This window comes from Opisthorchis viverrini (assembly GCF_000715545.1).
Source record: "Opisthorchis viverrini unplaced genomic scaffold opera_v5_55, whole genome shotgun sequence".
Classification (NCBI taxonomy): domain Eukaryota; kingdom Metazoa; phylum Platyhelminthes; class Trematoda; order Opisthorchiida; family Opisthorchiidae; genus Opisthorchis; species Opisthorchis viverrini.
This window is the reverse complement of record NW_008751709.1, coordinates 460,479-473,922: the sequence shown is the minus strand read 5'-3', so window position 1 is coordinate 473,922 and position 13,444 is coordinate 460,479. Positions and strand designations below refer to the sequence as shown.

Here is a 13,444-nt window from a genome sequence, read left to right as displayed (position 1 = left end):
CTTCATGAAGTGCAGGTTTCCATGGAGGATGACTGCACTTTTTCAACTGTAACATTTTAAATTACTCTTGTCAGTACTAAAAGGATAACAAAATTATATAATCGTGATTTATTATGACTAAAAATCACTTTGTGTTAACCCGCAGGGAGCTTTGAGCTATCAGGGACCAAATTTATAGTGTGATGTTTTCCCACTCTTGCTGTCTGAATAATGGTAGGAAATAACTGTGGGATCGAGAAAACGTGTCGAAAGATCAGAATTGCCTAAAAAACTTTCCAAAGTCAACAGTTTTGCTCAGTCAACCTGTCTTTTAACAACAGATAGGTAGAAGTATAGTTTAATAGCATCTCGGTTAATCGGAAATAATGCGGAGAAAGTTATAGAGTTCAAATATATCTGGTGTCCTCATTATCGAGTGAAGAAAGGAAGGAAATCTGACAATGATAGTAAATAAATAATTACGCTCAGCGTACTTTTGGGTGTCGAAAGTCTTATAACCCCCGATCTTGAGTTGTACTTCTCAAAACCTTCTTCAGATGCAATTCTGCTTGAGCAGTGTTCAGTTCAATCTCAAGTGCACAGACAAGTTTGATCAAACTGAGTCTCAGCATATATAGGCTAATGTTTTCACTGTCATCTTCCACTTTGTAGGATTTGGATGGACTGTGGGAACGAGCTCGATTTCTTGATGTCTGCGTGCCCTTTGATAGTGGCGTTGGATTTTTCGAACACGCTGAAGGAGTATCACGTTCCTCCGTTTGTGTTGTTACATGAGTTTTTCCTTGTAAGTTAGAAGGGAAGTCATCATCTCTCAAATCAGACAGCTCCGCCTAGGTGAACGGAAATAAGATTTTATGCAAAGTGTAGTTAAGCGCCCTTTAAAGAGCTAATAAAACATACAAATAAAAATAGTTTAATAATTAGGAGATGCGACAACCACTCTTCAAAGGTCAACAAAGCACTAATTGCTTGAACGCGTCCATCTGCTGAATGCCAACAGAACGTTTCGAAAAAGTTTCCTGTTCTCAGGCAAATGTGTTTTTTACGATGTGGATGGACACTTATCCCCTCTACATTTTTATCTTCTGCCTACATAGTTCCTAACTTTCCCTTCAAGTTTCAAATGTTCAATTTCCATTGAACACTTTAGAAATTCGGGGAGCGTTAATTGACTGTCTTCATGTTATCAGGTTTTTTGTTCACTGCAAGTGCTAATACGGAAACCTTTTTACTTTGTCAGCCGATGATTATTTTCATTAATTGTCACTATTTATTATTTCAAGTAAGGAACCTCATAACCAATGCCGCTAGATAAATAACTAGTTCGGAAAATGAAGTCCATGACAGCAAAGTTTTCTTCACCCGTCACCTTCCACCATACTGATGATGAAAACTGCTAACCCAGGATTGAAAAGGTGTAGTTTGATGCTGGGGCTTCCACATCCTATACTCAAATGCTTTTTAGTTTCAATTTATTCTCCCATTTTGTAGCAGCAGTTTGCTGTTAGAAATCATCACAATGCATCACCTTTGTCGGTGGTTTGATGGATATCAATCTAACGGCTGGTATGCATAAAAGCTATAAGACAAAATCGCCGTTTGAAGTTAAACGTGATTCATAGAGTTCATAAAATCAAATAGATAGTGTGGGGTGGTTTTTTGCTTTCACTTTATTCCATACGTGGACAGTGTTCAGAATTCGTACACTGTAACTCCATAGATGGGTCAGTGACTGGGCCTGCAGGATATGTTCCCACTGTGGAAGTAAATGTTGCACAGGGTTTTATAACCTGGAGGCTTTTCTGAATTATAACTTACTTAAAGGTAGAGGTTACGTTACGAGACAATGTAGCTGTGCATGTGTCTTTGGGGGGATGGTGGATGTACTTCGGCTTCTGTCACGCATAACGTACGAACCAATTCAATAAAAATTATAGAAAAATTCCATGAGAGTGAACAATGGTTGTTGGTGAAACGGGACAGGCTACAGTGGATATTCTGAATGAAAGAGAACTTTTAATTTCTCAACATGTTTGTTGAAAAGGTTTTGGTATTATCAAAAGCAGAAACTCCTATACAGTTGGACTTTATTGAAAAGACGATTACTTCGTACAACTCACCTCCCTTGGGCTTGCTAGACAATAACAAATGCTTTAACATAGCGAGATCTAATGAAGTCGGGCACCTGCTTGTTTGAAATCGTTGTCTGAAAGTAATTGTTCATAATAGAGAGCCTGCATTTAGCTGAAAATCCAGTACAAGTAACGTTGAAAGTTTTGGTCTTTATTCACATGGAACAAAGACCTGTCACTCAATAAAAAACCTGAAGAATAGTTAGCTGTACACAGTTGAGCAGTTTTGCACCAACAATCTCGAGTAAGTGAAGCGTTAGGTAAGGTTTCACTCTTTACATTACGACCACGACGTTGCGGATCTACGCAATGTGGGCACGAATAAAACCTGATGGGGCCGGTCTTTTGAAACAGCAATGGAATCGCACCGTTCTACACACCATAGGCTAACCAGAGAACCTTGGTAATACAGTAGGGAAAGTATGGTATACGACTACAACTTTGGGAAATGTGAACTAATAGCACCTCTATAACTGCCAGCCAAGACATTCATGAGATCTGGAGTCGGCTACCTTGATTCATTTAAATGACGGTCCACAAAGATCACCTCATCATTCCCATAATACAAAACAACTACCGTACAATGACAAACAACTTATGTTAAAATCTGCCATAGTAACACGAAAACAGTGGACATTACGCTAACCTGTCGCTTGTCCACCGAATACGTTCAGAAGTATCTCCACCTTCTAGGATACGCTAGCTACATGTAAACTTGCAGCATGATCACAATGGTCATCGGATTTCGGTGACGGCTAGAATCATCCCCAGCGTAATCATGGCCTCGTTCCAGAAGAACTACACCAAACACACCAACGCATTTCTTAAATCACTTTGTGCCTTTATGCTAAACCAAAGTTTGTCCACCTTCAGCGCGCTATTCCAAAGTAAACGAACAGCACTCGTCTCGACGAACGAAAATTTGGCACACACATCACGACCGAGCCGTTGCAATGTCTTAGCTAGAGAATTTCCACGACCAAAGCGTTACAATCTTCTCTTGCAGTTCTTTAGCACATGCATTGTAAAGCTTGAAATCTAAATGACCTTGGAAAAAATAATTAGTTATCTTATGATGTTTTCTTATGAAACTCACTTTTATCCCAAAACAATGTAGCTGGTGTTCGGCCAGTTCCATCTGATTGACAGTATGTCCACAGCCTGCACAGTCTACTGGAGCATAGGCACAATTTACGTGGTGTTGACCAGAGTGCATTACTTCAACCGGACCCACGAATGTGCACCCTCGTGAGGAATGTTCACAATGAGTTAGAAGACCATTAATGAAATTTCGTAGCGCCAGGACGGGTCTGGAAACGACATTTATTATCGATTTTTCGTCGTATTCCTTGTCTCCGATCTGCGGAAGCTTATGCCGACAAGTTGGACACCGTAGACTTAGACGTTGGCAGTAATTATTCTCCGGACATGAAGATTCCGGCATTGGGCAACTAGCTGATATCCAACCCTCTAAACACTTCGCACAAAACGTATGACCACAGTCAGTTACCACGGGAGAAATAAACACACCCTGACAGATACTACAAAGAAAGCTATCGTCAACATGACCCAGAAATCGTTCCAATGGTATTCCCATCAGGTGCTGGTTTTAATATTCACGATATTCACAATATTCTGATTTTCAGACCACACATGTGGCCTGGCTGCGTGCCATATGATGTTGCATTTAGTACAGTACGCTCCTGTCGACCGAGTTGAATCATCTGTACCGGTCCAATCACTGATGCTAATAGGATGCGATTCTGACGCTACCTGATTGGTCAGATAAAGAGACACAACTTGATTTCCATAAGAATACCTATCGCTTCATCATATCAACATTTCAACAGCGATGCTATCCAGTAAGACCAAGACAAATATTCTAAAGCTTTCAAGCATTGATTGATTTTTACTGACATACACTCCCCCGTCATTTAGGTATAAAGTCTCGTGGATTAAGTAGCGGCACTCAGGAACCAAATAGCAGGAAATTCCGTACAGATTTTTTTAGTGTAACAAGTGATCTATTGAACGCTGGAATAGTACGGATAGAAAATTGAATTTCCGAAGGTCCAGAACAATGAATAAGATAATATTCACATATTCAGTGTGTTAGGAAGGGTGAAAAGTGAAAGGAAAGTGAAAGGATGTCACGTAGCAGTCACGTGGTTGCATGTACTATTAAATCACTCCTCATTATCCAAAGAAATTGAAAGTACTTTCCCCAGCCAATCGGATATGCTCCGACCAAATCCAAATGTGAATTTTCGTAGCATCCAGAGGCTTGTAATGAGGTGGCGGAATTTAATCCTATCAAAACTGAGCAACAAGTGTTTCATTATGCACAAGTGTGAGTGCTTCAATCACACGTAAATCCGAGTTTGCTTCGTTTGTCTAATAGACGGAGTCACCATTGACAGAATGTTGCTGGTTGAATAACAGTTTAAATGCTGCGTTCAGTTGCAAGCTAAACCTATTTTTTCAAGATTTAGCACGAGACACCTTTCTGTCATCTTTATTTCAATGGAAATTACTTAGTAGCCCCTTTCTGCTTGCTGACTATTTATCCATACTAAATTTACTCAATGCATCAATATTTTGGGGTAATAATGATGACTGACCCCAGAACGTACCCTTGAAATCTCACGCACCACTCTGTTTTCTAAGCAGCAAGAACGTCCTCAGCAGTGTTTGTAAAAATCACTCTTGGTTATCCATTTTCAAGGCAGGTTTTCTAAAAGAAGCAATGCTTGCTTCCTTTATCCTTTTGGAAAAATGTTATCCAATGGTTGGGGAGTTTTTTGTCCCTGAACATTCTGGTAAACCAGCAACAAGGAAGCAAAAACAGACCGTTCTGGTTTTCAGTTCGTTTAGTTGGTGAAACATTGAGGAATGCTTCAGGGAGTGTGGTAAACAACTGGACATCCTCAAAGTAGCTGTCAACAAGGAAGTCTAATTAGCAAACTCATGGCCCGGAGGAGTCATTCTGTTAATCCTGAATGTGAATCCTGAGAGCTTGGTCGGAGTTAGGTCAATGTGATCTAATTTTTTTGAAAAGTAAGCCCACGATTGACTTTGCTTTTCTTGAGGTTCACCAAAAAAGGACAGTTCCGAACAACATGTCGATCTTGTTTCACTTCAAACATTCGCGAGACACAGAATGATTCGGCTTTAACGGTATTCGGGAACTGCGTCCAATTTAGGTTCAAGTAAAACATGAGGATCACAGAAACTAAGAAAATCCATCCATCTGATGAACGTCAAGGTGGCTGAGACGGTTCGTGCTTTCAACAACTTTGTGTGTAGCGTCCCCCCCCCCAAGAGAATATACTGCACTATCTCGAATATCGTATCAACCAAAACATGAGGCAGCCTTTGTGCAGCACATTCAGTTGAAAAAATATTATAATAGAGGAATGCAGCTGAGATTCAGTTGAATCTTCGGTTACAATCAAGTTGGTGTGCAAATGAGTGCATTCTGCAAAAACTTAAAACATTTGACTACATACATAATAATGTGTCGAGGGGCAATTTTCTTAAGGGTTGTGTGATTCCTTTTCTGTATGTGACTATCCCCTACAAAACTAGCTATATATGGAATTTCGTGGCTCCGCTGAAAAATTAGGGACTTTGTGACTATTTGGTTCCGATGAAATAACACAAGGAATAAGTGGCTACACTAGAATGGCACCAGAAAAAATTTTTCGGTGGTATCAATACGCCGTGGTTCCAAAAATGTTGGATGATTTTATCCCCATGCTCATGGTGACGTTCAGCGGAAAACTTCTACCAAACAGGATATGGTGGTTTGCAAATCAACCTTCACACATTCATCCAAGTGTGACCTTATTGCATCCAAGGCAACCAGAATGTCAATCTTGGCTTCTTCGGAGCTTCACGTGCACTTTTGGGAAAGTCAAATAAGACAGCGTGGTCGCAACGAGGACACAGTAGCCAGTATACTGTGTACCTGAACTGTTACCTACAGCAGCCTGAGTCAAAATTTAGCGCAAGGGTCTAAATAAAGCCAGATCAGGGTATTGTTTCCTGCATTATTAATTGGTCCAACTAATTATCCTCTTGACAGAAAGGGAGGTTCTTTATTGGTCTGTGTGACAAATCCTTGGTTTAGACTCCACGGCAGCCCCTCAGATATAGCTTATTTCTGTCGCTCACTCGTTTGTCCTCAGTACGTACATTAGAACAGTGCTTTCAAATTGCAGGGCAACTAGTTTGTCGGTTGTCGTTTGCAGCTACGGTAAACTGAGCATAAAAATCAGCTCCCCTGTAGGAAGTGAATAGATTTCAAGGTTTTGAAGTTGAGACTTACCGTAAGCAGAGTCAGTTTATCAGGATCAAGAACCTTAAATTGTTCTTGAAATGGAAAACCATCCAAAGGTTTTCTTCTGAGAACCCAGTACTTCTGGTACTGATAAGCGCCAGATTAAGCGATGCAAACTGTGTGTGTGTGGAGGAAGAGTGGTGCAATTTATTACACTGCTAAAAAAGTTAGAGTAGTGGGACTTCTGGCCGATAGATTGCAGTCTATGATGCCCAAGATGTACAGGATAATCCCTGTCGAGAACCTTCAGTATCGTTGTAACAACTATACTGCATCTTAGCTTTTAGGCATAAGTTGTTTTCAACTGTTAGATAAAATTAATCTCGTCCTGTAGTTCTTTCGCCGAGTTAGTTTAACCCATCAACACCGGTCAATGTGAAATCGCCGGGTAGCGGTGAGGCAGTGGCTGTGCGTTAACTACTGGCATGCATGCAGACATGCGCGCTGCCAGCCAAGAGTGAATTCCGGCTATTATAGTTTGGCCGGTCAAATGTTTAGACTGGCTGACCCGTTAACTTCTGTCTCGAGTGGTCGATGATCCACTGATGGTGTAGCCTCGATGGATGATATTGTTTGGATCACTGAAAACACCAAAAACTGTTTGTGGCTCTAGAGCGACCGACATTTTCCAGATGACAAGACCCATCATCTATGCATGGATTGAGTTTTGACAAGTAATCTAGAATGATCTTGGAACTCACTGAATAATGATTTTTTTGTACGTTTGGCATCCAAGTAAACCTACTTGAACTTATGTGAGTTGGTCAAAAAGAAGTCTTGACTCGTGTTTGCCATATGGCCTGTATCCATTTGCGATTAATCGGAATCATAGGTGTGTGTATATCTGTCCATTAGGAAGTATGGCCCTGATAGCGGTGGTCAAAATCACACACGTAGGAGGAACAATTAATACCAAAATCCGAAGAAAATATTCCGTCATAAATTTATACACCGAATATTTCTATTTAATAACTGTTAAAAGAAATGAATAGTGTCAACCCCGGAAGAACAATCCTATACAGGCGTGATTATCGGGCGTACCAGAAATACCAGGAGTATACGACAGTTATAAGCGATAACCGCACCAACAAATGCTTGCCTGAAGGACTTACTGTTTTTTGTTCCTGGCTCACTAATGGCCAACTGTTTGCTGCATTAACCGCAAACAGTTTCCGGAAACGAAGTTCAATTTTTTGGCTAAGTAACTTGCGGCATTCTCAGAGCAGAGATCGAGAGGTAGGAGGTGTGACGGTTTCATTCACATATTACTTTAGAATTTGTGGACTTTTATGCATAAAAAATTCTCGGCTGGAAAAAGTGCCTAACTAAGGAGAAACTGAGTCTAACTATAAAAAAAAAGAAAATACCGCCTTTCGTTCATTCTGTCGGTATCTGGTGGTTGTATTTGGCCTGCATTAGAGCCGTATTAATCAATCAATCACTTATCTTTGGCGCCAGATTCTAAAATTTCTTGGACTACGTCCTATGGAAGTAATCAAGCAATTCTTCCAGACGGTTTGGAAACAGCTGCAAAGATTTTTGAGACAATTGGAAAACCAGACAGCGTGGGCCTCTGGTGTGAGGCGAGGTTTAGCATTCTTAAAAGCATAAACCCTAAATATTAGATTACCACACGGGAGGTTTGTAATCTAGATGGAAGGAAAAAAATGATGAGGCGTTTTTAAAAGTAACAGGATGAATTTGGTGAAGAATACTATCCGCAGTATTACATTAAACAAAATTAATTTCTGGTTAGTGTGGTAGATAACTTTCAACAGAGATGGTAGCGTATTCCAGCGATGAAAATTTCGTCACTGGATTTTTTTATTCTTCGAGTTAAACAAAACCGACAGCACTGATGCAGACAAGTGCGTTTTCTTTCGATCTGGACCACGAATGTTACAGCTAGTCAATAACAGATAATGATTTACATCTTTCGAGCCATGAGATAATCCATTTTTGTATCTCTGCACGCCCCACTGTGAATGTGGGTTTTGGCAGCTTGGATCAGTGTAGAAATTTCGCAAAGAAAAAACAATATACCCGGAGCATATGGTGTGCCTAGAACTGGTTTCTACATGTGCTTTCGAAATTTTTCCACTTCTAAGAGACCGATCCTATGTGAATTAAACCAAAGTGGTGGGTCAAGAGATTCAGCAAATCGCCTGGGTTAGAATTGTTGAGCAGTATCGCCACACCTCTTCGAGAATGAGTAAAAAACATCCCAAAAGTCGTGTTCCCATTTTCAGATTGACGTTTTTGCCTCTTACAAGGGTTGTGAGTATGCTGACTATAAAAATAACAAAGGTTTTTGGACGGAATCCCACCTACATTTCACCTCATCACTAACACTTGGGGCCGACAAGTCAACCTTGCATGTACATGGTCGAAAGAATAGTCTGTTGGCGACTTCGGGATGAAGGTCAACTCTACTCAAAATCATGGACTCAACAGTTAATCGGTGTATGCTGTCTGCCGAATACCGATTACCGGTGCAGCGTTCAAAGGGTATGGGAAATTCTGGAAGACTGCTGTTTCATACACTTTAAACACTACATCCTCCACAAATCTTCGCTTGGTGCTTGGCATTTAATGCACTGGTTGTTCCTGTACGTGTTCTACTCAAAATCTGGATGATCAGGGAGAGAACGTTTTGGAAACGTTGTCTTTATTTCAAGAAAGTTTTGTGAATCAGCTGCAAAATGTGATGTTTTATTTTCTCTGCACTCGACTGACAAATATATTTCTATTACTATGGTCTAGAAAGCGTTGATGAATGGTTTTCTTCAACTGCTTCAATTTGAAACCCAACGTTTAGAGGACCACAATAAGAAGATATCACCGCGATATTTTGATCATCTAATGAAAACCCATATTTTCCCACATTTTCACTTGCTAGAGTTGGAGAAATCTGAGATATCCAAAATCCGTTGCAGCGGAATAAAAGATTCTTAGATAACGCGTCTTAAAAGAAGAAATATTCTGAAATACCGTAAAGTTTATCACAGTGAACCGTAGCGCACATAATGAGAAGATTCCATTCTATTTTACCCACAAAATGTTTTTCGGTTATTAGAAACAGTTTGCCTGGATTTCAGACTATTATGTGTCTAGTTTACCAGACAAATTTCGGGGCAATCTGTCAAAGAGTAGCATGTGATGCACATTTGTTGGTATTAGTTACCTGTTGCTAAGCGGGACATTTAATTCTATGGGTTATACTATTACCATCACATCAGGTCTAAACCTTGGTTTATGTGACAGAATGAATTATGAAAGACATCAGTGTCATGTGGCGTCAATAGTTACTTATGGGAAGTCACATTTTGACACACTAGTCACAAACCAATATTACATAAATTCCCATACTGCTAATATGGGCTAAAATATCAAACCCGATGTTGCGAAAACAGCGTCACGGGGAACCTGATGCTGGAAGCAACATCTGAGAATTTTTTACGGAAATTGGGATTGGAACAAAGCTATATGGATGCTAAATCGTGCTAATTCTTACCCTTTGATAGTCGTAATAAGCAGAATCCAATTATGTCCACCGTGGACTGGAATGCAATTCTATTTAGACTCAAATAAATCTTTCTTTCTTGCTGCTCCTCTGAAAAATGTCAAGTACAAAGTCTGTCTTAGGTTTTAATTGCCTCAGTATTTGGAATCTTACGGACCATTAGTAGAAATTAGAAAAGAATATTTCAAAAGGCCCATAGAACTGTGCCGTTAACTCAGTCACATTTGATATGCAGGACGAAACATGGCGTGCAAACCGAGGGTGTAATAGAGATCACCAGGCAGTGAAAACAGGTATGGTTTTCCGGATCCAGAAGGGGGAACTACCGGATTGTGAATAAAATCAACGAGAGAGCACACGCAAACAGGAGATTAGGCAACGCTGCTACATGCAATAGACCGACTACATTCCACCAAGGGTAAATGCGTACAGACATGCTGTCACATACATTTCTTTATATTTCTTTGTGGTGATTCCGTCCCGTAGGTGAAGCCAGTCTATTCTGAAAAGCCAAGAAGTACATTGTACCCAAATCTCTTCACACTATCAACATTTTATGTTTCTATTCAATTTGCAGCAAGAGGCCACTGGAGATCGGATGCAATCCTCACCAAGTGGTGCATCACAACAAAGTCTTTTGTAGACAACGAATGACTGTTTTGGCCACCTCCATATTTTAGACCCTCAAACATTCACTCAAAAAACGCAGGTACCGTGAGGATGTACCTAATTATCTTTATTTTAACCCAACCTGACAGATAAACGCGTATACGTAAAGCGATCTTGTATTCGCAACACTATTGATCCACATTCTTAAACACTAACTAAACGTGCAGGATAAGTGAAATTATTTACCAGACGTCCGTGCGTTGTACGGCAACATTTTAGTCGTGTGTTATTATCATATTCCAGGTCAACTACTTGTGAGTGGAAGTGTTGGGATAAGGTACTCTACGCGAGATTTCTTGTTAAATACAGTATTTGTTACAGAGTTGATGGATAACCAGTGTGAAAAGAAGGGAACGAAACTACTTTCGCGTGCGGCTGGTTCCATAGGGTCAGTGATTTAACAGTAACCTCACTCTGTGAAGTTTGTCCGCCTCAGAAAGCTTAATGACTAACTATATCAACTACTAAATACCATGTATACACGAAATTTCTACCCGAGGAGTTTTCGGAAGTCTCATAATTAGTCTAGCATGTAAAGAAAACATAATTCCATGTTTTGAATGCAGGGGCAGTCGAAGGACGAGGCAGCGTTGTGCAGCAGGATTCAGCATCTCTGGGTTTTTAATGAGAATCCCAATACTAATGGACCGGACATCCATTATTCACGATATACACTCAGAGAGAACAAAAGAGGTAAAACCGGCGGTGGGCAATAGGATAGTTTTCCAAAACTTCAAGAAAAAATACACCGCAATATCCCGAGTGTCATACCAACTGAAACTTCGGGAACCCTTTGTGCACCACATAAAACAGAGAACAGGATTCAATTGAGTCTCTCAACAACACTAGCGCAATTTGCAACACCAATCGCTTAATATTTGGTGTCCAACTGAAAAATGAGATTTAGCGATACTCGAAAGCTGCATATACTTTATCAGCCCCAAGAAGTGCAAAACCGGATGTGAGCTATCGAAAAGCTTTCAGCAACCTTATAAGTAGTGTGTTATGCCAAGAAAACATACTCTGATATCTTGAATATCGCGCCAAACGAAAAATGGGGTAACCGTTGTGCAACCTTTGTGACCTTTGTTTGAATGCTTCATCAGCAAATGTCGCCCGTTAAAACCACCTTAATTTGCAAGCGAGCGTGTTTCGCCGAAGTGAAGTTGAATTCACACCACGCATCTCAACATCTGCCTGCCCATCTTGAATAGCAGCAACGCTTACCTTTTGAGTACAGGATTCCTGTCTTTAACAATCCCCCACCTGGCTACTACCACTACAATAGCGCGGGTTTTCGTTTCCGAATGACTTTTCTGTACTCTAGTACGAAGATTATCTTGGAAGTATGGCCTCTCAATAATCAAAAGTTCTTGGTTATTTCGACCTTAATTTACGACGGAGTTCATTGCGCAGTTTTGGTGTATTATTGCTCACAGTACGATCAATAAAATACCGAATCCAGGCTCATGTAGTTACAAATTTACATGCTATTCCCCAATAGAACAGCAATAAATATATATATTTATATATCTATATATATGTAAAATATGTACCTGCCACATAGTAAGTGCGCTTCACGAAGTCACTGGTCATACGTGTAGGTTGTCTAGGAAAGTGACTTCAAACCGATCTCACTGAAAAGCTTTGCATGAAACAACTCACGAAAGCTGTACTGAGTGGGCAGTCGACCGGTGTGGATGTGGGTTTTTCAGCCAACTTCAGGTATTCGATTTGTGGTAATCACGAAGTTCTTAGAATTTGAAACGCCGGATTTTCAGTCTTCACACATTAGGTGACCATTAGGTGACGCAGTTGGTGGTCTGATATAAGATACTACAAAACACCTAGGAGGCAACTCAGATGATACCAGTCGGTTCAGTAGAGAAAGCCAGGATGGAAAACCGCGGTCAGGATACAGGTCATGTGAGATTCCTTGAAGGTCCTTCTCTCATACATTCTGAACAGCCTACCGTGGGATAAATTGGCAAGATCATGGTACAAATGTGGGAGCGCTCAAATCAGCTGACTACCAGCTGACATTCTGAATAAAGAGTTCCAGTCATCGGATGGTTTTGCAACCATTCTGTCGGTTAAGAAAACCTCTTGTGTAGACTCGTCAACATCCATTCAGTTTGTTTAAATGGAGAAACGCAATATTCTTCGGGTAAGAGCCTAAGAACTCAACTAAAAAACATTGGGTAGTTGTATAGCACTGCTCATAAAGCTGATAAAAAACTGTTCGATAGCTCACGACCAGTTTTACTCTTTTTAGGCCACATCAGGTAGATGTGATCCCAGAGTTTTCCGTCAAACTTGTCGTCTATTTGATCCCGAACCAGACAGATTTAAAAAATACTCTTAGTTGAATATGAACGTGGTTTTTGACAGGAGACTCAAGTGAATTCAGCTGAATTTCTTCCTTGTGATGGTCTACTCCTGTTGAATTTACTGCACCAGACTACCTCATGTCTCGGATGGCGGCTTTTGAGTAGTGTTGCTTTTTGATAAAAACGTATTGCGATATCTTGAATATCGTACCAAATGGAACATGAGGCGGCCTGGTTCAGCACATTCAGTTGAAACGGACCATCATAAATGAGAGTGTAGTAACGGCATTTTTCTCGGCTTAGTTCTCGGTCTGAGCCTCCCAAGCTAGCGTTCACGTCAAAACAAACACCAAAGGTGCAAAAGGTCTATTAACGCCCAAAACGAAATCAGGAACAGTTGTACAGCGCTTCGTATATATAGCGTAAGCGGCTATAACTTTCTGGAATT

At 40.4% G+C, this 13,444-nt stretch overlaps 1 protein-coding gene across 1 annotated transcript; it reads right to left on the bottom strand.

Annotated features, from left to right (window-relative positions):
* Window positions 1-491: 491 nt before the first annotated feature.
* Window positions 492-3,729, bottom strand: T265_03610 (hypothetical protein; the record flags this gene model as incomplete). Its single annotated transcript, XM_009168145.1, has 2 exons — window positions 492-830; window positions 3,229-3,729. 2 exons carry the CDS (start codon window positions 3,727-3,729, stop codon window positions 492-494), a joined length of 840 nt encoding a protein of 279 aa, XP_009166409.1.
* Window positions 3,730-13,444: the final 9,715 nt, after the last annotated feature.